Below are 24665 nucleotides of genomic sequence, written 5' to 3'. Positions count from 1 at the left end.
CTGAATCCTTATGAAACTTCTATTAAGACAGCATAAAACAGCATAAATTAAGTATTTAACTATGCTCACCTCCGTGAAGAGTTAAAACAATGACATTTCCGACGTATTTTGTTCAAAGATTACAAAAGTTTTCCTTCACGTAGAGTCAATCACGATCAAAAGAAAAAGCAAATCGCCATCTTTAAATTAGATCCGGTCATTTTATGAATGAACTGAGTGACACTGTCTAAAACTAATATCAATCCGCCCATAAGATCTCATTCACAAACAAACAGCGCCCTCTAGCGGCAAACAAATATATTTTTTAAATATTTTTTTTATTTTTTTATTTTTAAATAGTGCCCTCTAGCGGCGAAAAAAACTATTTGAATATCCGGTTAATTTCGGATAGTTGGCCAGCGATATCCGAATAACAAAATTTCACTATTCGCCCAGCACTAGATCACGATGTATCCTGAATTGTAATCCGCTTCCAGTGACACAACATCTGTTGAGATATTGTAAACATTTTGTTACCATTTATACTTGCAATGTATGCTTTACTAGCCAATTTCTGTGTTAACAATAGCTATAACGTTGATTAGTTAGAATGAAATAGTGACCTGGGCCCAATTTCATGGCTCTGTTTACCGTCGAAGTCTGCGCTTACGATCACCATTTTCTGCATACGTGTAAAGCTGAATTGTTGCGCTAGCTGGGTAAGCGTAGAATGCCTCGTGGAGTACGCCGCGCCGCTAGCCAAAATCCCCTGCTAACCTGTGAAATATGCTTGACGTAAGCACAGAATTCCCTGCATCAGTACGCGCCGATTCTTTGCTTACGGTAAGCAGAACCTTGAAATTGGCCCTGTACACGCCAGGATTTTCTGACTTTTGAGTGCTCAAGCCAGTCATGCATGACCTTCTATAGTGTGAGGGCAGAGCGTTGAAGCATCATATCCATAGTGTCTTGGCAGGCAATTATTTTCTGATGAGAGTGTTTTTAACGAGTACCAAGGGAGATCATTTTCCCTCATCACATTCCTTTGCTTATAAATTATTGCAGTTTTATTTCTTCTTGGACATCTCCACGGGGCCTGCGTTCGCATCTTTCCCGCTAACATTTCCCGTTTTCCCGTGTAGAATGAAAGAATGGTCGTGTTTATTTAATGAAGATTGTATGTTTGAAATACATGAATAGAAGATTAGGTTGAGGTTGACCTACTTTCTCTTGATGGGCTCATGTGAAAGCTACATTTGCATCTTAGTTATGTGATTACTACTTGAGTAGTTCGATCATGCGTATGTGACAACATTAATTTCTTTTCTGAAGCCAAACTTACTTAAATTAGTGAGGCATTATGCATGGTTTTCTTGCACCTCGGGAAACCTGTCCCTGATGGTTTACAGTTCGTTATTATATTGCCCCTATTTTTCCATTCCAATCAAACCCAACTGATGTGATGAATTGTGATATTTTAGGTCTCTGAAAATATTTCCAACCCTCTCTCGGGATCATCAAATCCTATTGAGGAATAACCAACCCTAAGTGCATTTTGAATTATTTAGGTAAACTTTGTGTAGTCAAAAGCAATGATTCCTAATAAATGAGAATTTGATTTGATTAGTGACAAATTTGTTCATTTTAAATCTACATTGAGATTAGATTCCAGAAATAAGATATCAACAGTTTTCGCTCTCCTCATCAATAATAAAAACGGTGAGAATTCTGAAAGAACTGCCAAGATTTTAGGGTACCTTTGGGCACCTCCGGGCAGAGGAAATTTGAGCTATAGCACGTGCAGTAGCAGAGATCGGTGCATGGTTTTGGTTGAGGATTTCAGCTTGACTTGATGGAAGTGGATACTGTTTAATAATTCCTCATGATGTTGTATGTTACAATCTCATCTTGGATGAGGGAGAGGCTCTTGAAGACACTTTGAGCACTGTCATCGAAATGTTGAGCATGAAAATACAGGCCCTTAGAAGAGCAATTGTTTCTCGTAAGACATGATTGACACATGATCCCCCTAACATATATTATCATTATTATTATTGTTACTGGTTTATTCAAAACCTGATGTTGCAGCCTGCAGGCTGAATTAAAATACAGATGAATTTACGATAAAATATATAAAGGTACAGTGAATTATTTAAATGATACATGTGTAGGAACATTAAAAATTTACAAAGGTACCAGCACCTGATCAACATTCCAGTCAATGGCTCAATGCGAATATGGTAATACCTTGGTGTAAAACCTGTCGATTTATCCCTTCAGTTAATTAAAACTTGTTTTCCCTGTATTTTTTTCATATCGTGGATGTTTCTACCTTGACATCTTTCTACTCTACAATTGGTCATGTAACATGTTTGTGTTCAACAGGTGAGTACATTTTTGTTAAATTTACATTTCATTAATTAAAAATCACAGCGCAATCTAAAGTAGTTTGAGTTTAACGCATGTTGATTTGATTGATCTATCTGAAGGAAAGAAAGAGATAACTCTCCATGAAATTGTACGTACAGAACCCTAAGTGAACATACTTTTGTTGAATCTCATGCTGTGAATGCGAGGGACTAAATAAAAAATGAGGTTTAGGTAGTAGCAGAAAATTTCTCAAGCTTCGTGCATTTGGCAGATGGCTTAACATGTGCATTGTTAAGCATGGGAAGATTCTCTCATCGTCAAGGGCAACGAATTCCCTTACATCATCATGAATTTGCAGTAGCTACGATAGGTGGAACAAAACCGTGTATGCATCGTCGAGAATTCAAGGTTGCAGGATCGCACACGGAAATTGTTTTTTGCTGTAAATTAAGCCTATGCATTTAATGGTGGATCCGTTACTTTGACTCTGTACCATAGAACTTTGGAGTCCACCGCCCGCCGTGAAGGGAAAGCAATCTCCTTTATTAGATTAAAGAATTTTTTTTTGTAATATTACTCGAAAGCTTTGAGTAGTTTTCAAGGTTGTAATGTTTGGCTAGGAACGAGTTGATAATGGTAGCAGATGAGTTTTCTGTCCTTTCTGTTGATTTTACGCTTTCTGTGAAAAGGTTTTCAGATCATCAGATGTAATGGTTACTTCATGATTTCTTATAGTGACAAGGTACATGTACTTTTGAAATACTATATCTCCTTGCATAACATCAAGCTACAAAAATTATCTGGAGCTTTATTGTCAACATCCAAGAAAAGCTTTTTACATTCAAAGTAGAGAAGATGCATCTAAGGAAAAGGAAGACACCTCAGCAGAACTTGATTTTCACTCTGGACCACAGGCACGAGGCTCGTAGTTTTAGTGTCAGGCCAGTAATGTCATTACTGGACAGGTCCAGCGGTCTTGTGTGTTTCAATTGAACAATAACACATCACTCTCTGTGAATAATGTTCAAGTGTTGACTTTGAGTGATGATAAACAACCTTCCAAATTTTATTCAGCTCTGAAGTATTCATCAGAAGAAATAAATGTTCTCTTGCATGTGTTAGTACATGTTCAAATAAAAATACTTTTAGGCCGTGGACACTATTGGTAATTACTCAAAATAATTGTTAGCATAAAAACTTACTTGGTAACAGGCAATGGAGAGCTGTTGATGGTATAAAACATTAAGAGAAACGGCTCCCTCTGAAGTAACGTAGTTCTCGAGAAATAAGTAATTTTCCACGAATTTGATTTTGAGACCTCAGAATTAGATTTTGAGGTCTCAAAATCAAGCATCTGAAAGCACACAACTTCGTGTGACAAGGGTTTTTTTCTTTCCACTATTATCTCGCAACATCAACGACCAATTGAGTTCAAATTTTCACTTTTTTTTTTTTATGCTGAATGTTGAGACACACCAAGTGAGAAGACTGGTCTTTGACAATTACCAATAGTGCCCAGTGTCTTTAAATTGATGCTACACTGTTAGGAAGTTTTTTCTCATTTTGATTCAGGTCCAGTTAACATTTTGCGCGTCGGTCTTGTCAGTTTCCACTCCAAATTTAAGCCCCGCTCAGGTAAAAGCATGCATAACGTAAAACAAAATCGTTATCTAATATCTTGCAACCCTTCTACACTTTGAAACTAACATCAGAATAAGCTCCGCTTTTCCATCCCTTCTTGGTAACCCACATTCTCTGATCCTTGCAGGCAAAACCTTCTGGCTCTAGAATATTCTGGCCTGACAATATTGCCGTGGCGATTATGATGTTTTAGTATTGAAGCGCAATGAGGACGAAACTTGATTACTCCTCGCTAACAGGAATAAAACACGTTTATTAAACACTGCTTGCAAAACCCACTTGAACAAGGTTGTTGCTCCAGCTTTTGAAATTCCTTGTTTTGACCAGTGATCAAGGTGTTTTTTTGAAGCGGGGAATTGGTCGTGATAATTGCCATGCTTGCATGACCACTGTTACCCTACAGCAGTCAGATCGTGTGTAAAATAAGTCGCTTGCGTGACTGAGCCACACACAGCTTAGGACTGCAAGGCTTTCGTGGACATTTAGAACAAGTTATGATGAAATAAATAAGAAGGTCTCATCAGACGATGAAATAAATAAGAAGGTATCTTACATTGTAGGCTCTTCAGATTTATATATGTGTGTCATGGCTCTCATCAAGAACCAGGAGCTCCAACAAAAGAGCAAAGTTGGCGCTCATTAAAAAACATAAGTGTCACTAAGATACGCTGAGACTTGTCGTATTAGGCCTACAAATACATTGTAGGGCCTTCCTGTCTTTTGGACACCCTGTTTTATCTGTCAAATGTATTGTAAGCGAAAATTTCAGACACACAGTGTTTTCATTTCCACCACATTTGGACAGCCTTTTACCAAATCATAGCTGAAACTTTGTCCATTGTATATGTACAAGAAAACATGTATACCAAAACGCTACATATGTTATGCTGCTAAAAATAGCTGTGCAAAAAACGATAGACCAAATGGTTCACTGCCTTCTATTATCTCTCGGCATGACTTGCATTTGTGACATTAAAGGAACACGTTGCCTTGGATCGGTCGAGTTGGTCTTTGTAACCGTTTTTTATAAAATGCATATGGGTAGAAAGATGTTGTAAAAGTAGAATACAATGATTCACACAAACATGCCTCGAAATTGCGTAGTTTTCCTTTTACCTCGTCGACTAACACGTCGGCCATTTATGGGGGTCAAAATTTTGACCCCCATAAATGGCCGACCATGTTAGTTCGCACAGTAGAAGGAAAACCACGCAATTTCGAGGCAAACTTGTGTGGATCATTGTATTCTACTTTTAAAACATCTTTCCAACCATATGCATTTTATAAAAAAACGGTTACAAACGCTTTTGTTTTGACCAACTCGTCCGATCCAAGGCAACGTGTTCCTTTAACAAGGTCAATTTCTTTTCTGTGAATAGAACTGTCTAATAATAACTAGTTGGTGTGTCAAACTTCTATTTTTGTTTTTTCATTCAAAGAAGTAGACCTAAGCACAGTTGGGGGAGTGTGCCTTTTCTATTGCTGTGTTACAACAGGACTACAATAGTCCCTTTGCAAAAAAAAAAGAACATTGCAAAAAAAAAAAAAGGAAAAAAAAACATTGGACGGTTTGAGGCAAATCATTGGACAATAGCTGACCTTTTCGTCTCTGTAGCGATTCACGTTATACATAGCGTCTATACCAGACAGCCTCCTTCAATGTCCATGTGCAGAACTTCTTTTTAATACTGTCAGAACTATTCTCGAGAGCTTACTGTACAACGAGCGTTGGATTGGCGCCTGATAAATTTAACGATTGATTGATTATTAAGGACAGAGTGATTGAGTAAAGTCGGCTTATTAAATTGAAATCATATATATGATGACATCTTAATTCAATAGAGAATGAGCTTGTTGTGATATCCAATCTCATTAGCCATATGCGAATTAACGTGTTAGTGGCTATGGTTGAAAAGCCCTATTCTTCAGTATTATAGCTGCAGCAAAGGGCAGAAACCGGTGTGGTCTTGATGAAATGGCGGTATATAAAACTTTTTGTATTGATTGTATTGCACAGTATAGCCAGAGTCGTTTGATTTAGACTTAAAATGGCCAAGTGTATTTTGAAGCTTGACAAATTCACACATTTGCTGCTGCAAATGGCAGAAGCCCCTCGCCAAAGTAGGCTTTGAACTTCACTCTTGAAGGGGCACAGCAATTTCCCTTTGATAGGGGCACTAACTTCTAAGAGGAAAATGTAAATTCGCATTGAAACTTTGCAAAGGGCACCATGGCAAAAGCACCTAAGACACCAGTGGTGGATTTCACACGAGTTAGGACTAGTCTTATCTCGACTTAGGAGTTATTCGTCCTAACTTAGGACTAGCTGTACGTTTATGATATCTCTTAGGACTAGTCCTAAGTTAGGACTAGTCCTAACTCTTTGTGAAATCGACCCCAGGGTTGGATTTCACAAAGAGTTAGGACTAGTCTTGTCTCGTCCTAACTTAGGACTAGCCATGCGTTTTTATATCTCCTAGGACTAGTCCTAAGTTTGTGAAATCGACCCCTGGGCAATTGCTGTAGGGGTTATTTTGAAGTCTACCGAACTCACCTGATTCAGGGTAGGTTGTAGCTTGGTAAAGTCACACATACATGTACAAAATATCACTTTGACTTCTTCATACCTGTTAATGAGGTTTGTGCAACTTGACTCCTCTCTTGTACAATGTACTACTCTTTCACACTTATTAATATCCTCCTCAAGGTGTCGTGGTGTGAAGTTGACAGAACAATCTATCATCCTTGACTTGATGACCAATCCGTGTGTTGTTTTTTCAACATTGAATGTTTTGTTCTGGGGTTTTTTGGTTGCAATTATGGACAACAATTGTGAAAATGAAGACGAAATAAACAGTGGGTGGGAAGAACCTAAGACATTTTTGCAACAAGTATGGACTAAATTTGTCAGAAAGATAAGGAAACAAAGTAGGACTTGAAAATTTTGTGTGGTGGGAAACATTTAGAGTTTAAAGCCTTTCCTTCAATGATGACAGTTAGTGCATAACTGATAAAGATGTTAGGTTGTAAACCACATTTCCGGAACCACCACAGCTCATTAGAGATTTACATTTAATCCGATGGTATTACTTCAAGGTTGTGCATGCAGTACTGCCCGTTTTATCAATTTCATGCTTTAATTTTGTAGGTGATGTTTAGTTGGGTGCCTTGAAAATTAAAGCATGTGTCTGTGATATTAGCCTAAGGAAGCTGCGTGATGCATATAAGTTATTCACTACACCGTACCACTTGATCAACACACGTTACAGAGCTGACAGAGCTGATCTGCTTGAGATATGCTCTACTGCCCTCTGTGGAATAATTCTGTTAATGTCGTTGGTTATTGATCAGATCAGAGCTGTAAGAACCAGAACAGGGCCCTCTTGTGACAGTTTTCGCCCATCCGGATCATTGATGTCCAATCTTCGTTGATCGACACTGTTATTGTCATCACCCCACTCTTCTTAATTCTTTCTGTGGGATTTGCTGATTTGTTGGAATTAAATCTTGAGTGGATGTGGAAGCAATCAACATTGATATTGTTGTTTTCCTCATCATCATCATCATGAGGCCGACTCCATCCTCTTTCAAAAGAAATAGTAGTTCCTACTCCTGTAATTTTTTGTCCTGCTCCCCTTTACTTTAGGTAGTAGTAGCTGTAATAAAATTGTTAAAAGCCACTGGACACTATTGGTAATTGTCAAAGACCAGTCTTCTCACTTGGTGTATTTAAACATGTGTATAAATTAACAAACCTGTGAAAATTTGAGCTCGACTGGTTGTCGGAGTTGCGAGATAAGTATGAAAGAAAAACACCCTTGTCACATGAAGTTGTGTGCTTTCAGATGCTTATTACTTATTTCTCGAAAACTACATCACTTCAGAGGGAGCCGTTTCTCACAATGTTTTTTAATATCAACCTCTCCCCACTACTCGTTACCAAGTGAAGTCTTATGCTAATAGTTGTTTTGAGTAATTGTCAATAGTGTCCATTGCCTTTAACTTTACTCCATATTGTGTTGGTGTTGACAAAATGCTTCAATGATGTTAATTGTAGAAGCACAGACTATTGTTTACAGCTCATTTAGTGGAGCGCCAGCTTGTTAAACCTGTTGGTCTTTGGTTCAAAACCCACTCAGTTTCCTTTGCGGTTTATTACTATTTTACTATCTGATATAAATGTAGCAGCATTTACTTATTATACTTAAGCCCTATACACTTAAAGCAATATTTAAAATGATACTCATAAAACAATGCTGCAGTGGACACTCATTTTTAGAAATACTGCTGTATTGAATATTCAGTACTCAACTCAATAATCTAATCAAGTAGTGCTTTAGAACTATTGTATGTTGCAATAATGTAAGCACAGACCACGGAGGCCTGAAAATATACCATGCTACAGCTGTATTGTGCAACAGACTCTTTCTTGATTCTTGTACTGGTACAATTCAAGACTGATTTGTCTGTGATCAGGTGAAGAAATTGTACTCAACTATGACTGGGTATATTTATGAAAGTACTTGACTCTTGTACAGCATTGATACTCAGTATTCATTTCATACTCAAAAATCACAACTCAAGTCTTGCCTGATTGTAAAGAACACTTGATGAGAATGTACAAGGTCAGTTACTCTGTAAAGACTGGTGAAGTGGTTTTGTTTTTTTACCTTTAAACAGTGTATTTACGCATTAAATACTCAGTTCTTTCTCTGAGTTCTGTGAAGAAAAAAAATCCACATGCAAATCAGGTGAGATTCGAACCCACAACCTTTGCACTGCTAGAGCAGATGTCTTACCACTAGACCACTGAGGCAGTTTAAGCAGGGGAGTATGGCAGTGATATACTTTGTAAAATTTATTTTTACAGAATGCCCATGCATCTAAAATTGACGGCTTTGGTGGCTGCAGCTATAGCTTCATATGGGTATCTAAATGTTCTTGAGCAATCTTAGAGTGTCATGGCCGAGTGGTTAAGAGCATCGAATTCAAGTTCTGGTGCTGATTCACCGGAGTGTGGGTTCGAATCGCGGTCGTGACACTTGTGTCCTTGAGCAAGATACTTTACTATAATTGCTTCTCTTCACCCAACAGGGGCATAAATGGGTACCTGCGAGGGTAGAGGTTGATATTGTGTATGAAAAAGCCACCTTACAGGCAGCTCAGGGCTGTATACTCCCAAGGGAGCTGAGAAACATTACAGGGATGTTATTGGCCCCATGACCAGGGCACTAATGTAAAGAGCATTGATATGGTTATTGTGAAATGCGCTATATAAGAATTTGTTATTATTATTATTATTATAATCTTGCCTGCGCTGTCAATTTGACTCAGACTAATAAGTGTTGATTTTACAGTGTTACATTTAATCTGGCCTTCCAGGCTACTTCAACTTCAGTCTTCGAATTACATGAAGGCATCTGTTATCCCTTGGATTGGCCTTGGTAGCCCTTCAAATGTTTCCAATAATAGACTTCTGATTTTCCAACTCTTGGATGAAATTGTTTTCTTCTTTCTGAATTCACCCACATTTCACATTTAAACTCCTTGAGTTAGACCTCACATGTCATATGGATTCCCATAAATATTGTAACCTTCACAAGAACAATCATTCATGAATTATTCCGTTTGTGCTGATGTGCAGTGCAGGAAGAATATGTTGGAGAAATTGTGATTGTAATAGTGGTTTGTTCCTTTATAGCAACTCTACAGAAACTTTCTAGATGTCTTTGTTGTTGTTGTTGTTGTTTGTCCTTGGGGGGGGGGGGGGTAGAGAAACTACAGCAGTTACATTTGAACAAATAACAGAATTGAAGTCGGCGTTTCATTTCATACTACCATGGAAACTTGTTTTGGTACAATATCACTCAAATTTCAGTGAATTATATGCTTTTTATGATTATTTTTTTTTTCATATGTTTTTATTTAACCAAGAAGAAATTACATGCAACTTTTTATTGAAATTTCTTAGAATGCAATAAGGGCTGTATCAGATTATGAATTTAAGACGCCACAAACCTTGGCATTTGTGGTTCAGTACAATATACATGTATCCTGCCTGCAGCGTAAATTATTCAAGCATTAATTATTACAAATCAATGGAATCGTGTGCATCATGGCATGACATCAACATAGACTTGCTTGATAATTGCAAATATAAAACCAAAGAAATAAATTTCTTGGGTTTGGGTTTTGGGTGTTTTTCCTTTTTTTTTGGGGGGGGGGGGTGTGTACATTGTCCATCATCACAGTATAACAAGCAGGCCAGGGTTTTTAATTATTTGTAATTAGATTTATTGTGAATCAAAACAATTGCAAGCTACAATGTATTTTCAGCCGTTGTCAACCCACGGCAGGATGAATGAGGCCTCAGCATGACATCGTCGAGTGTCTATATTCCTGAGTTTTATGGTACAAATTATTATTGTACTGGTGCAATTTATCTCTCTAGCCGTCGATTTCACAAAGAGTTAGGACTCGTCTTATCTCGAGTTAGTACGAGTAACTCTTCCGAACTTAGGATTAATTTTAAGGTGTGCATGCTACAGTGCAGGGTTGGGACTCGTCCTAAGTCCTAAGATTAGTCTTAAGTTAGGAAGAGTTTTGTGAAATCGACGGCAGCATCCTTTACTCCTTCTCTTCATATTGTCTGTTCTATGACAGATTTGACCAGTCCAATTCCATTTTATATTTTCAACTTATGCTGCTGAAATGTCTTGTAGTCCAATCTGCCCCCCCCCCCCTGTCCACTTTTTCTCTCTTATCTTGTGCGTGATGTTTAGCATGCTACATAGAAATACTTTTCTATAGAAATGGAAAACACGGGGGTTTGACATCAAACTTTTAAAGACACTGGACACTATGGTAATTGTCAAAGACCAGTCTTCTCACTGTGTGTATCTCAACATGCATAGAATAACAAACCTGTGATACATGTAATTTGAGCTCAATTGGTTGTCGAAGTTGCGAGATAATAGTGAAAGAACAAAACAAACCTTGTCACTTGAAGTTGTGTGCTTTCAGATGCTTGATTTCGAGACCTCAAATTCTAATTCTGAGGTCTCAAAATCAAATTCATGGAAAATTGCTTCTTTCTCGAAAACTATGTTACTTCAGAGCTCCACATTACTTGTCACCAAGTAAGGTTTTATGCTAATAATTATTTTGAGTAATTACCAATAGTGTCCACTGCCTTTAAGGTGGTTTGGAACATGAACTGGGAGGGTATACCTTTGGCAATTACTCCATAATTTAATGACCGTAAGAAGCACTTCAGCTGTTAATAATGTAGAACTGTTTTGAGAAAAGATTCCCTTCGAAGGAGCACTGTTTAGAGAGAGAGAGAGAGAGAGATTTAAAAAAAATTATATTTGAGAAGAGTTTCTGCATGAAAAGTTTCTCCAAGTGGTACTCTAATTACTGCTACAGATTTTCAGCAATTTCTCAAAAATGCTACCTTTTTAAAATGAAATTTTTACAGGTTAGTTTTATTGATAAATTTACAATTACATGATTAAAACAACCAAACAGTCCCAAAAACCAAATGCATATTTTGCCCTTCATACTCAACAAGTGTTACTTTCTGGAGACCCTTTGATACTCTCTTCACATTATGCCAGCTACAGTACTCCTGCATCCCTAATACAAGCTTGAATATTCAAATGAATATCATTATAACTGTTAATTCAGACATTTGCGTCAGGCACAAATTCAATGTTAATATCCAGCGACACCCAAGAATCAACCCCATGCACACATCTGCAAAATAAATTAAGTTACTCTAATTAAATTACACACACATAGGGCCATTATTTACACTCAATTAGATGCAATATAATGCAGGTCCAAATGCATCAATCTCCGTAAACCCAAAGTCAGTGGCACTACTAGCACTTCGTGTTATATTATCACTTCTCCATTTGCATTTTCCCATCCTTTAAATTTTAACGCCTCTGGACACTATTGGTCATTACTCAAAATAATGATTAATAAAAACTTACTTGGTATTGAGCTATTGAGAGCTGTTGAGGGTATAAAATATTGTGAGAAATGGCTCCCTCTGAAGTAACAAAGTTTTTGAGAAAGATAGTTTCTCACTCAAATATTAAAAGACTTCAGCTAGTCCTGAGCCTCTTTTAGGCATCTGAAATCACACTTTGTGCAACAATGGTAGTAATAATTCCCTTGCAACTTAAAGGCAGTGGGCACTGTTGGTAATCACTCAAAATAATTATTAGCATAAAACCTTACTTGGTAATGAGTAATGGAGAGCTAATGATAGTATAAAACATTGTGAGAAACGGCTCCCTCTGAAGTAACGATAGTTTTCGAGAAAGAAGTAATTTCCCACGAATTAAATTTTGAGACCTCAGAATTAGATTTGAGGTCATGAAATCAAGCATCTGAAAGCACACAACTTTGTGTGACAAGGTTTCTTTTTTTTACTTTCATTATTATATTGCAACTTCGACGACCAAATAAGCCCAAATTTTCACAGGTTTGTTATTTTATGCATATATATGTTGAGGTACACCAAGTGAGAAAACTGGCCTTTGAAATTACCAATAGTGTCCAGTGTCTTTAATTGAGTTGAAATTGTCAGAGGTTTTTTATTTTATATGTTTAAAGGTTGCACCAAGTGAGAATACTGGTCTTTGACTATAGCCAAATGTGTCCAGTGTCTTTAAGTCCTTCTTAATTGGTTTGTGATAATGGAAATATTGAAATAACATTCATGGCACTGGCAGGCTCGTGATTTGCCAGGATTTCTTCATGTACCCACTTTGGCCTTCAGATTTTGTTTATTGACAAGGAACATGCCATTATCATAGAATGAAGACTCTGATCTTGTTTTGATCAAACATGTTGTTGGAATTGTGACATTCTATTTTAGCCTTCGAGAAAGACTCTGCTAGGGTAGAAACGTCAGGACATTTTAACTTTTTTTTTGCATTTATACCATTAGTCCGTCTGGGTGGTAAGTTGTCTACAACAGCTAAATCTATTTTCTCATTCAATTTTTCAAGAAGTTTCATCACCAGGCGAAGAGGATAATAGTATCCAATTTTTAAGATTTGTTTACAATTTGTACTGGATTTATAGATATATGTGGGGGTTAGTACTGCAGCAATGTGATAAAGAATATTTCTCATTGACCTTGTCCCTTGTCTTAAGTTTAAAAGGAACATCTTCTACCTTTGGTTTTTGGAACCGATCGTTCCTTTTAATCCTATGTGTAAATATAAACAATAAAGCTAATTATTCATTTTAGATGGTGCTAGCGTTTTTGAGATAATATTGCAAATCCGGAGCAGTTTTGTCAAACCTCCCCCACTTAATGCTAAATCTCTATTTCAGTGTTAGAGTTTGAGATATGAGGGGGCAAGGCCATTTCCATTTCCCTTCAGGATTTATTTTCTAAAGAGGCACCAAGGCCAAAACCAAAGGCCAAGGAGGCAATCGTTTACTCATCACTAAATATGTTGTGCTGATCTTATATATTTAGCCTTTCAGAAAGGCTCGTCCTGCTAGGTCTAAATGTCAGACCATTTACTATGTTTTGTGATCTTCTGTTTAATCCAGGTTGTATGGCTAGAGCTCACAGGGCCTGGCAGCAATTTCTCTCTGTCGTTTAGTCCATAGATGAATGTCTAATCTACCCTTAAAGGAACACGTTGCCTTGGATTGGACGAGTTGGTCAAAACAAAAGCGTTTGTAACCATTTTTTAAAAATTCATATGGTTGGAAAGATGTTTTAAAAGTAGAATACAATGATCCACACAAGTTTGCCCCGAAATTGCGTGGTTTTCCTTCTACTGTGCGAACTAACATGGTCGGCCATTTATGGGAGTCAAAATTTTGACCCCCATAAATGGCCGACGTGTTAGTCAACGAGGTAAAAGGAAAACCACGCAATTTCGAGGCATGTTTGTGTGGATCATTGTATTCTACTTTTTCAACATCTTTCTACCCATATGCATTTTATAAAAAACGGTTACAAACGCTTTACAAAGACCAACTCGACCGATCCAAGGCAACGTGTTCCTTTAATTAATCATGCTCTTTAATCAACCCCTCCCCGTTGTTGATCATTGTATTAAAGAAACATTACAGAATTGGTTTTGCTAGCAGTGTAAACACTTTATGTAATCCACCATATACATTAAATGACAAACCTGTAGAAGTTCGAGATCAATCGGCCAACTGGGTCACGAGAGAATAGTTAAACCGATAACAAATTTTGCAAAGCATCGATTGCAAAACAAAAATGAATAAACCGCTCACTGAGCCATAAACTCCAAACGCAAACTTAGATTATTTATTTCTCATCAAATATGAAATTTCAGACATAAATATTTCAAGGGATGTTTTCTACTATCATCATCATTAGACCGTGTAAGTTTCATGTAAATCTGTGATCTTCACGATTTTTGTTTCTTGCCAATTCTGTAACGTTCCTTTAAATAATTTTTGTGGAAGAGGATAAAGATGAGCTGCAAAAGGTTGTAAAATATCACCCCAAAACATCAAGGGCTCAACTGCACATTAATTGTTTATCCCACTCATGAGAATTGCATTTGCCTTTCTTGGTCTTTTGGTGTTTTATATTTGAGATATTTTATAGTCAGATCCGGATCTGTCCACCATTCTGGATGTAGTGTAAATAGGGTCCATCATCTGACTGTGCACTGATCGCTTTTAATTATCTCAATATTTGTTTTTGAATAAGTCAAATATTTAGCTGATCACTGAGCCTTGTGTCATCTGCAGAGTCACTGGATTGTTTGTTTATTCGATCTGCTGTCAGTTGAGGACGCACTTTAGGCAAAGTGGATTGAACTTTTATCTGACAGTTATTTAGCACATTGGAAACCCTATTGTTAAAGGCGATAAATCGGAGTTTTCACTCTGAAAAAGATGCCATAAACCCACATGTAGTCCTATTTGTACACTGTGCATACCTTGTGTATCACATCACATATGGAGTATGACACTCTTACTACTGCGACTTGTATTAGTGTCCGCATACGGTGGCCATCAGAGAGTCCACGTATACACGTCACACCATGCACGCACTGCATGTACATGTTCATATACACATGCATGTGACCGCAACCCTATGGATTCAGTTTGTGGGGTACAACTGTTGTTGTTCTATTATTCCCTTTTGTTAAAAGTTCCCTTGTGGGGTCCAGGTTGAAAGAACAAAGAATTCCCTTTGGGGTCCATTGTTCTACAGTGTAAAATGCAATGACACTCCCATAAAGTCTCATAGAGACTGCACTAAGGTTGGGTGGGGATAGCACAATAGTGAAAAAACAAGAGGAGAATACAAACTAAACCAACAACCAATTAGTCAAAAAGAAAAGAAAACTCCAATGCCTTGATCAAGGCTATGGAAAACCCATGTATATCTCTCTGAGGTTGGTCTCGCTGAGTGCTTAATTTTCCTGTGGTGGTTCTTGAATGAGAGAGATGAAAACGTAAACATAGTTTCAATACTTAATTGTAAATAATAAACAAGTTATGCCACGGTATCATCAGCAGCATGATGTTCTTCTCAGGAAATTTGCAGCATGGTTGTTGGCAATGAGATTCTATTTGATCATAGATCAAGGTCAGAATTTTATATTTTGAACTAAGATTTGAGAAGCGTTCTAATGGTTGAAATAAAATTTACAAAACATTTAAAAATCTGTGAGCCTTGAGTCAAAAAGAAAGCTATACATAGTGTATTAACCTTTTTATTATATCTCATCTTCTGTTGCTAGTACACGTAAACCCATACTGTTATTGTTACTTGTTGTAGGTGTTAGTTTTTTATTTATTCGCCTATTGCAAAGCTGTTGTTTTCTTTCATTTTATAAGCTGTTCCTTGACCAGTCCAGCTTTTTGGAACGTGCCTCCACATTTGATTGACTGTAATTTTGTTTTCTTGATGATGGTTTGTGCATAGCGGTATGTGGAACGTTGCTTTGAATTGAAGTGAACATGATACAGATATAGTCCTCTAACTGCTTTAAATGTTATGTGAGAGCACTTGTATAGCTCCATGTTGAGAGAGACCTTTAAGATTAGGATTTGTTGGAGAAAATCAAAAGCAAAGACAAATTATCATTCATTGAGATGATAACATTCTAAGAAAACCTAGGGGTTAATAATAATTCAATGCTGTTCTACTTTCCCCATAAGGATAGTTGGTAAAAACCCACTTAGTCTACAAAACCTCCCCTGGGAGCTATAATGGAATCTTCCATGTTGCTCTCGCTGGGCTTAATTTCACCTTAGCTTCATCACAATGCATATGCAATCACGTAACCTCATCTTCTACCAGTATATGTTGCATTACGGCAACCAGGCTCGGTATTTACTGTGCAACGTACCCAGACGTCACCAACCCCCATGCAATGTATATTTACCGTAAATATGTACTCGGGTCATAGGGAGGAAAAACTCCACCGAGCGCCCCTTTAAAATAAATAAGTAGATCGGGGACCACTTTATGAAATATTGTCCAATGGTGGTTAATAACAAAGCTTAAGAAAATACCTCATCTGTTTTTTATCAATACTCAGACACAAAGTCCATGGCTTGGGTATTGGCCCTTGGTTGTGTACTGGCCCTGGCTGGTCGTCTTTGACTGTGTGCAGTGCATGTTCAGCCATGAGTGATATCACATAGGGGCATCAACTGACGTAATAAAATTATACACACCTTGGTGAGCCAGATATAGCTCTAGCGTCTGCTAGCATTGGTTTTTTTAGGCTCGCTACCGGCTAATACAATTTGGGTCTCTGGCCACGACGCCTTGGTTTGTTTATCGGGGGAAGGAATAAGGACTTGATGTAGCAGGCAGTTGGAGCTGCTTTTTCGCCCAAGCCTTTAAACGCTAGTGAGATTAGGGGTATTTGGAGCGTCTCATAGCGTCCGTGTGCAACATTCGATGTCATGGATTGCGATCGCCCATCGTTGGATTTGCAACAAGCTATTCTAAGAGCTCGATTCAAGGCACAGCTGTAAGCAACTTTTATTTATTCCTCTCTCTTTGTTTTTATCATTTACTTCTTTTCATTTAGTTTATAATGAAAGTTACTTTTTTCTTTTTGAAACGCTAAATGAGTACCCTCCCCCCCCCCCCAATCAGGAGATGCCTTTGTAGGGATTCTAACCTGTACCAACTTATCAGTCTGCTGATGTGTTTATTTAAATATTAGTGTGTGTCCTTTCATTTACCTTGTGTGCAGGTTGTAACTCTATAAAGTATTTTGATCAAAATATTTTTGTTTTATATATTTAGCTGACACTCCATTCCTCTGTCGGGAATGTATGTGTGAAGATAATGCCGGTTGGAGATCCTAAATAAGTAAAACTCTAAAATGTTGTGACTTGTTAAACGCAAAACAATATACACTGTCTTTGTGATAATTATACAACAAGATAATGAAATGCACCTAGGGTCGTTAAACTCATAGCTATGTTTCTCTTGCTGGTATACCTTCTGCCTGGTGGTTCTTGCTGGTGTTTTGACATTAAATAAACAGTAGTTAAATTATGGCATCTGCATTCTCTCTACTGATTCTGCGGAAAAATTCCCTGCAGATAAAATCCAACCTTTTCATATTTTCTGAAGAGAGATGCCAACACTCTCTGATTCTGCAGAAACAAATTTTAAACATCTCCCTGATGATTGTGGAAACCTTTCCCCTATTGTGCTGAATGTAATTATAAATACCTCCCCTTTTGTTTTACAAAATATCCCTAAATGTAAGATGCTAATGGTGGCTTGCTGACTATTTGTTGGGGCTTAACTTTTCACTGAAACACAGGTCTTTATAGCTGGTATATTATACCAGACCAAATATATGCTTACATTACAAGATCAAACATCTTCTTATATTTGCTGAAAATTTAGACGTAGGTTTGTACTAACAGGCCTGTCTGCTTCCTTTCTGAAAGGGCAGGGGCACTAAGGCATTTCCCCTTGGTAAAGGGCACCCCATATGAGGAGATGTTAAATTTCTCCTGGAGCATTACAAGGGCACCATGGCAATGACCAGGGGGCATGGAGGCAAATGCCTTTGTTTCCTCCTTGAAGTCTTGAAGTATCAGGCCTGATATCGGCTTGCTAAGTAGAAGTTTAGTAAAAAACACTAAGCGGGACTTGTTTGATTGTGATTTACTAGCCCACTGCTAAAATGACTGGTCAGTGGTGTCCAGTGGGTGATTTCAAGTCCACACAGTATGTGGATCCTCCTCTGTGCAGAAATAAAGTTTGTTCATGCCACTCTTCCTCAATCTAATCGTTCCTAAATCAAATTGTCAGAGTTGTTTTGATTTGTGCCCTGATATGGATTTTTATCTTGATTGTTCGGACGTAAATGCATCCCAATCAAGATAGCTAAAATATTATTCCATGCTTTCGTTTTCCCACATCCTGTCTCCTACAGTACACAAATAGCCTTCAAGCAATATTAACACTCTTTAAGTCTTAAATTTAGGTAAATTGCTATCATTTCCTTCTTTCGAAATTAAACTATCAGGAAGCCTAATCAGCCTCTGTACATCTTCCCAACCCAAAGGAAGAAGTTTAGGAACTGTGAGACAGAGGCGGTTTGGCTTTGTAACTCAAGAGAAGATACCTTTGGACTTGAGACCTCTCTCTCTATCTTAATGATCTCTTATCTAAATCAATCGTAAGTGACACACGCAACTTTGTGTGGTTATTTATTCTCGGATCATGTCTTGAAAACCTTCTTGTCAATTTAAGAGCATCACCCGTAGGGTTGGCTTTACATAGTGACGGCGCTTCCATTTCCTAAATGGATAGTTGATTTGTATCACTCTCAATTTTCAGCCTGTCTTTATCCCCCCCCCCCATCCTGCTCATTGAAGGCAAGAGCTGTTTTGCTATCAAACATTTATTGCTGTGTAAAATTTTCCAAATGAGGGGTAGACACACCAAACAAAACCTAAAGCCATTTTGAGGAACAATCGTTGAAGGTATTGAGATGTTTAGAAGCGTCGATGTGTAAAGAGCTGAAAAGGTATTTTCACATTGCAAGACCTAAAAAATGAACAAGTTTGGCAGTCTAGCATATTTTTTTCCCCCCAAAAAGGATTAAGGATTGATACACATTATACACAAAATATCATGTTGGCTCAGTGTTTTCTTTGCCTACCTTTTCACCTCTGTGGATCCTGGTTCGAATCTCACCTCGATTGAGTTTCATTTTCTTACCTGATTGCGTTGGTTTTGCCCATAGGGGTTTTTCCTCCCACATCTATAACTGAACATTTCTTCTCATTTCCTAGTCATATTGTTATAGGCGCTGTGTTGTTGGATGTCTAATCAAACACATAAAAATAAATTAATTAAATATTCCCCAAAACATGTTGTGAGAATCCTAACAAAAGTATACAAATATATACTTTTAAAGAAATAATATCAAACAATTCTTTATGAAGTTGTGAAACCATAAAAGTATACAAATATATACTTTTAAAGAAATAATAGCAAACAATTGTTTATGAAGTTGTGTAACCACAAAATACTTTTTTTTAAAACAAAGTGCAGTGAAGTTCATAAGCAGTTCATAAACAAATTCCAAAAATATACTCCGCGGCAGTCAAATAAATAGCAAATTAAAGGCAGTGGACACTATTGGTAATTTCTTAGAATATTTATTAGCATAAAACCTTTCTTGGTGACGAGTAATGGGGAGAGGTTGATGGTATAACACATTGTGAGAAACGGCTCCCTCTGATGGGCCAGAGTTTTTGAGAAAGAAGTAATTTTCCAGGAATTTGATTTCGAGACCTCAGGTTTAGAACTTGAGGTCTCGAAATCAACCATCTAAACGCACACAACTTCGTGTGACAAAGGTGTTTTTTTCTTTCATTGTTATCGCCAAGTTCGATGACCGATTGAGCTCAAATTTTCACAGGTTTGTTATTTTATGCACATGTTGAGATACACCAACTGTGAAGGCTAGTCTTTGACAATTACCAATAGTGTCCACTGTCACAACAAAATCTACACAGCAAAGTATACACATGGTGATACTGCATACCAAATTTACCTTGATACATCACCATGCAATGCCTTATAAATCTCGTATGTTTAGTTGTATTATTTCGATGTGAACACTTTCCTTTAATATTAGTATAAAAAACTCAAAATAGTCGGGATTTAGTTTGGTTTGAAAACTCTAATCTGATTGTAATAAAGATAGAGTGCCGACAAAGAGAATCTTCAGTATACACTTTAGAGATCAAGGGTGCACCTGGCGTTGCGCACGTCATGTTTCGTCTGCTTACTATTAGAAATGGCTTAGAAGGCATGTCTTTCAAAGTGTCATGCGGCCACCTCGGCTTAAAGGGGAGGTGTACGTTTGGTAATCACTCTAAGTTTAATAGCAATCAAAACTTACTGCAGGCCTGTATGCTTCATTACTGAAAGGGCAAGGGCACCAAGGCATTTTCTCCTTGTAAAGGGCATCCTATGAGAAAGTTGTAAGTTTCTACCGGAGCCTTTAAAGGGCACCAAGGCAAGGGAGGCGATCGCCTTTGTTGCCTCGGTGAAGTATCTGGCCTGTCACTTTGTAAGAATTGCAGCAGCTTTGGGTGGTAAAATGCATTTTGAGAAAAATTTCACTTCGAAGTACTGAGGTTATGGAAAAAGATATTGCTGTTTATCCACAAAAATTGAGAGCTTTTGAGAACTTGTCTTGTTTTATATTATACTACCCCTGAGTAGAATTGAGGAGATTTCTTAGTTCTGAAAAGAACTGCATTGCTTTTAAACTACTACCTGGGCAGAAGGTGGAGAAATCGGCAGGACGACCCCCATACATTGGCTTTAGTGTATCGAAGGGACTTGTTATCAAATGTACAAAAGGCGGTTGTTCAGTGTGTTTATGGAAAACTATAAGATTGGGGTGGATCCTCTCTTCTTAAAAGAATATATAGTAATAATAATAATATCAAAGTTTTATAAAGCGCAGGCATCTACCAACAAGGTACTCAAGGCGCTGAGTATTATACAAACTTAGCAGTAAGTGTACTTTCTCTTTAAAATTGCATGGAAGTCACGTCACGAGATGTGTTGGTCTCACCTTAAATCTTCACATGTTTGCAATTGCTGGGGTGAAATTGACACCAGCCTCAGCTCGCCCTTCTAGAATATAAGACGGCCTCTCTAGAAAGAAAGTCACCAGAGTTTTTCTTTGGTGAAAGAAATTACGGGGGTGTGCCTAAAGCAAAAGGTCAACATGTAACCAGCTGGACTTTCAACTCTGGCAGAAAAATATTTGCCTCATCTCCTCTTTATGGCAGATGTTCTCGGAAGGAATTTTTTTTTGAGAATGATATTCCTCAAAACACATCAATGAAAAAAATAGTAGAACAAACCTCAAAGGAACACGTTGCCTTGGATCGGTCGAGTTGGTCTTTGAAAAGCATTTGTAACCGTTTGTTATAAAATGCATATGGTTGGAAAGATGTTTTTAAAGTAGAATACAATGATCCACACAAATATGCCTCAAAATTTGAGCTCCCAACTATGACGTTTTGAGAGTGATTACGTAACGGGGCTTTTCGCAAATCTTTCAGAAAAGCACTGGCTAAGGGCATTCAAAATGATTGTTATTTACTGTTCTTGTCCTAACGCAAATATAAAATTGGTGCAGTTTTGCCTTTTTTTTTTTTTAAATGTACACAATTGTAGCCTGATTCTTCCTAAAGCATGTACTTAATCCACATTACACAAGTTTTCCAATTAAACACATCAATAATGTATACCCAAGTTTTACGGCCATTTCAATATTTACTGATGTACTGTACTTGCTCCTTAATTTTACAAGCCTCCTCTTGTAAATGACTTTGTCACTTGCATTTTACTCAATGGGGGTAAAACAGCTGATGGTTCATCGTCTACACTCATATCAGGCAGTGCATGCACAGTTAGAACCACACAAGCATTACTTCATGTAGGATTTACCTTCTAATGGTTGACAAACAATTTATAGACTTCCCATCTCAAGCTCTCTGCTTATTGGTATTTCCCTTCATTTCTCTTTTCTGCTCTCTTGGTAGGCATCTGTACTATGCTTATTTCTTTTTATTGAAAGGAAGAGTACATAATTTTTGGAGGAGTCCCATTCTATTTTAAGTCGATTACACTTTCGATCCCCATCTCCTGGTTTGAGTAAATACACTTTCCATTACAACGAGTAAACTTTTGATGGTGAATTAATTTATGAGGGAAAACAATGAATTGTTGTTATGTCACGGGTGTGCACATTGTCAATGTCATTGCTCTATGATTTCAGCGATTAAAATCAGCAATGACAATTTTTAAGTCTTCACTTTTACAACTTGGATAGTAATTACGACGGAAATAGTCTCTGAAGGCTTGGTACTTTTATGAACTTCATAGTCCCTGAGTTAATAGATTGAAACTCATCTTTGTTTCACCATGATTACTTATTCGGCACTTTGTCTTCAAAGAACTGTTTCACCCTGTGAAAAATAAACGTTTAAATGTTCATGCTTTGGTGGAAAAAGGAAAACACAGTTCCAAATTGTATCGGGTTTCATGCACGTTTGTATCAGGTTTATTTCAAATGCGGTAATTTAAAAGAGAAAAAAAAAGTAGGGAGGGAAGACAACCTGATTCTAGGGAGCTTTCAATGCTGGTTCTTCCACTCTATTGAGCACTGATTCAGACAGATATTTCTCTGGAGGATTGGTAACTGGTATATGAACTTAAGAATCAGTGAGCTTTGAGAGGGAAATATTTCTCTGGAGGATTGGTAACTGGTTTGAACTTTAGAATCAGTGAGCTTTCAGACTGAAACTAATCTTAATTTTTCTTGATAATTACTGTACTGTTTCTTATCATTTATTATTTGCATTACTCAGCTAATTTTTTGCATCATGGAAATATTTTATCAGTAAAAAAGCCAGTAGTTACATCACGTCTCTTTTTGTAAAAAAAATCTCCAAACATAAACCTTTCAAGCAAAAACAAATATTATTCCAGAAAATTTAATTTGGAAAGAAATTATTTCTTCCACTCGCGTTTGATAAACTGATGCTACCTAAGACTGACTGAACACCAACTATAGAAAATATTAAATTATTTCAGTGTTAGAGGAATTATTATAAAATTTAATTGCGTTTTGCTTTGCTTGTAAGTATTTTTTCACCATGGGCCACAGTTGAAGAGCATGGCTCGTTAAAGATGTGGTGCTGTTCGGTGCTCAGGCTACGTAAAGACAAGAAATTATGAATGTGTATGGAGGAGGTGACTCATTCTGGTCAATCAAGTCTCTTTAGGGGTCAAATTCAGGCAGGCAAAAAGTGTACATCGATCTGTGGAAGGAAATTTGAATCTTTCCTTTCCAGTTGCCCACTTGTAGTCTGTTTTAGCTGGCATATCTTATTTGGTTTTTCTCGGTTCTCCTTGCTACATGCTTGTGTGGTTCGGCAGGATTTTTTCATCGACCGATCCCAGATTGTATTTATTTATTTATTTATTTATTTATTTCTTCTTTACCCTGGGGAAACCTCTCAGTGAAACACTGTTTTTCAGAGGTGCCCAGCAACTACATACACATTAAAATTTTGAAAGTGCCAATGTAACTTTAACCACAAAGACATTTACCTTCCAGAAACTCCTTCATACAATACAATCTGAAGAAATCAACATAACAACATGACCTTCTCACCAATAGTCAATGATGGATTGAGGGTGCAGTTTTTCCTTTGAAAGGTTTTTGCCTGAAAATTGTTTTAAAAAAATCAAGTACATGATTTAAGTGAATGGGACCCATGTGAATTTTGCAAGTGGTGTCTTCTCTATGATTCTCCATTGGAATAGACAAGAGCCATAATCTGAGAGCAAGTATACATACATGTATGTTTAAACAAAAACGGCTATTGCAAAATTTGTGACTCGCTCACCGTTGTATGTTCAGCGAGGCGAGCTCAACGATGCATCGCCCAATTTATTATTGCCTGCACATACCACAAATGCTCACAGGCGAATGTTTTGAGCGGAGGCAATGCACTTCAGATCTCCTAAGAAAAACATCAACTACACGTTGCCTCCCGTACATTACTTGCAGAAATCCTCTCTGTCCGATGTTTAGTCGCTTTTTTCTTCTATCCCGTATCGATTTTTGTTTCTCTGTTTTACTCGCTGGTCATGTACGTTTCTTGTTGGTTGTCTGTGACCAAAGTTTGATCGAACAGTCCTGTGGATGATTTTAAAGTAGGCTTGTAATTAAATTGGTTGAAAGGAATATGATTCAATGGTTTGTGGGGAAACTCATTTTTATTCAATCTAAAAGGCCAAGTTCTTTTTTTTACACCAGCAACCAGCACATCTTTGTATCTACACCTTTTTTGGCACATTGAGTTTATTGTTTTCGATAGGCACCTTGAGTTCTTGCTTCACCGGCTGATAGGTTGTTGGCCACCAACCATGTAGTTTAGCCTTCAAGGCTGTAAGAAGGAGCAACCCACTGAAGACTGAAGACTGAATTGATTTTGGGTTGACACAAAGACAAATTTAATGCAGCAGATTTTAAACCAACATTGGTTGAACAAGGAAAATTTACCAGAGGGGGATTTGAACCTATATTGGTTCAAATTAGGCTCTAGTTAATTTG

General features: G+C 37.4%; 1 protein-coding gene across 2 annotated transcripts in view; it reads left to right on the top strand.

Annotated features, from left to right (window-relative positions):
* Positions 1-24665, top strand: part of LOC139945725 (3',5'-cyclic-AMP phosphodiesterase 4C-like) — a 126022-nt gene that overhangs the window by 13227 nt on the left and 88130 nt on the right. Inside the window, exon 1 of one of the 2 annotated variants that reach the window (XM_071943098.1) lies at positions 16704-17006. The exons of the other annotated variant lie outside the window; for it this stretch is intronic. Coding sequence (XP_071799199.1) covers positions 16939-17006 — 68 coding nt within the window. The 5' untranslated portion in view covers positions 16704-16938. Of the gene's footprint in view, positions 1-16703; positions 17007-24665 lie in introns of those variants that run through there. 2 annotated transcript variants of the gene reach the window in all.

This window comes from Asterias amurensis, chromosome 13, assembly GCF_032118995.1.
Source record: "Asterias amurensis chromosome 13, ASM3211899v1".
In the NCBI taxonomy this organism is placed as follows: domain Eukaryota; kingdom Metazoa; phylum Echinodermata; class Asteroidea; order Forcipulatida; family Asteriidae; genus Asterias; species Asterias amurensis.
Note: the sequence above shows the minus strand (reverse complement) of the source record. Positions and strands in the feature narration are given on the sequence as shown.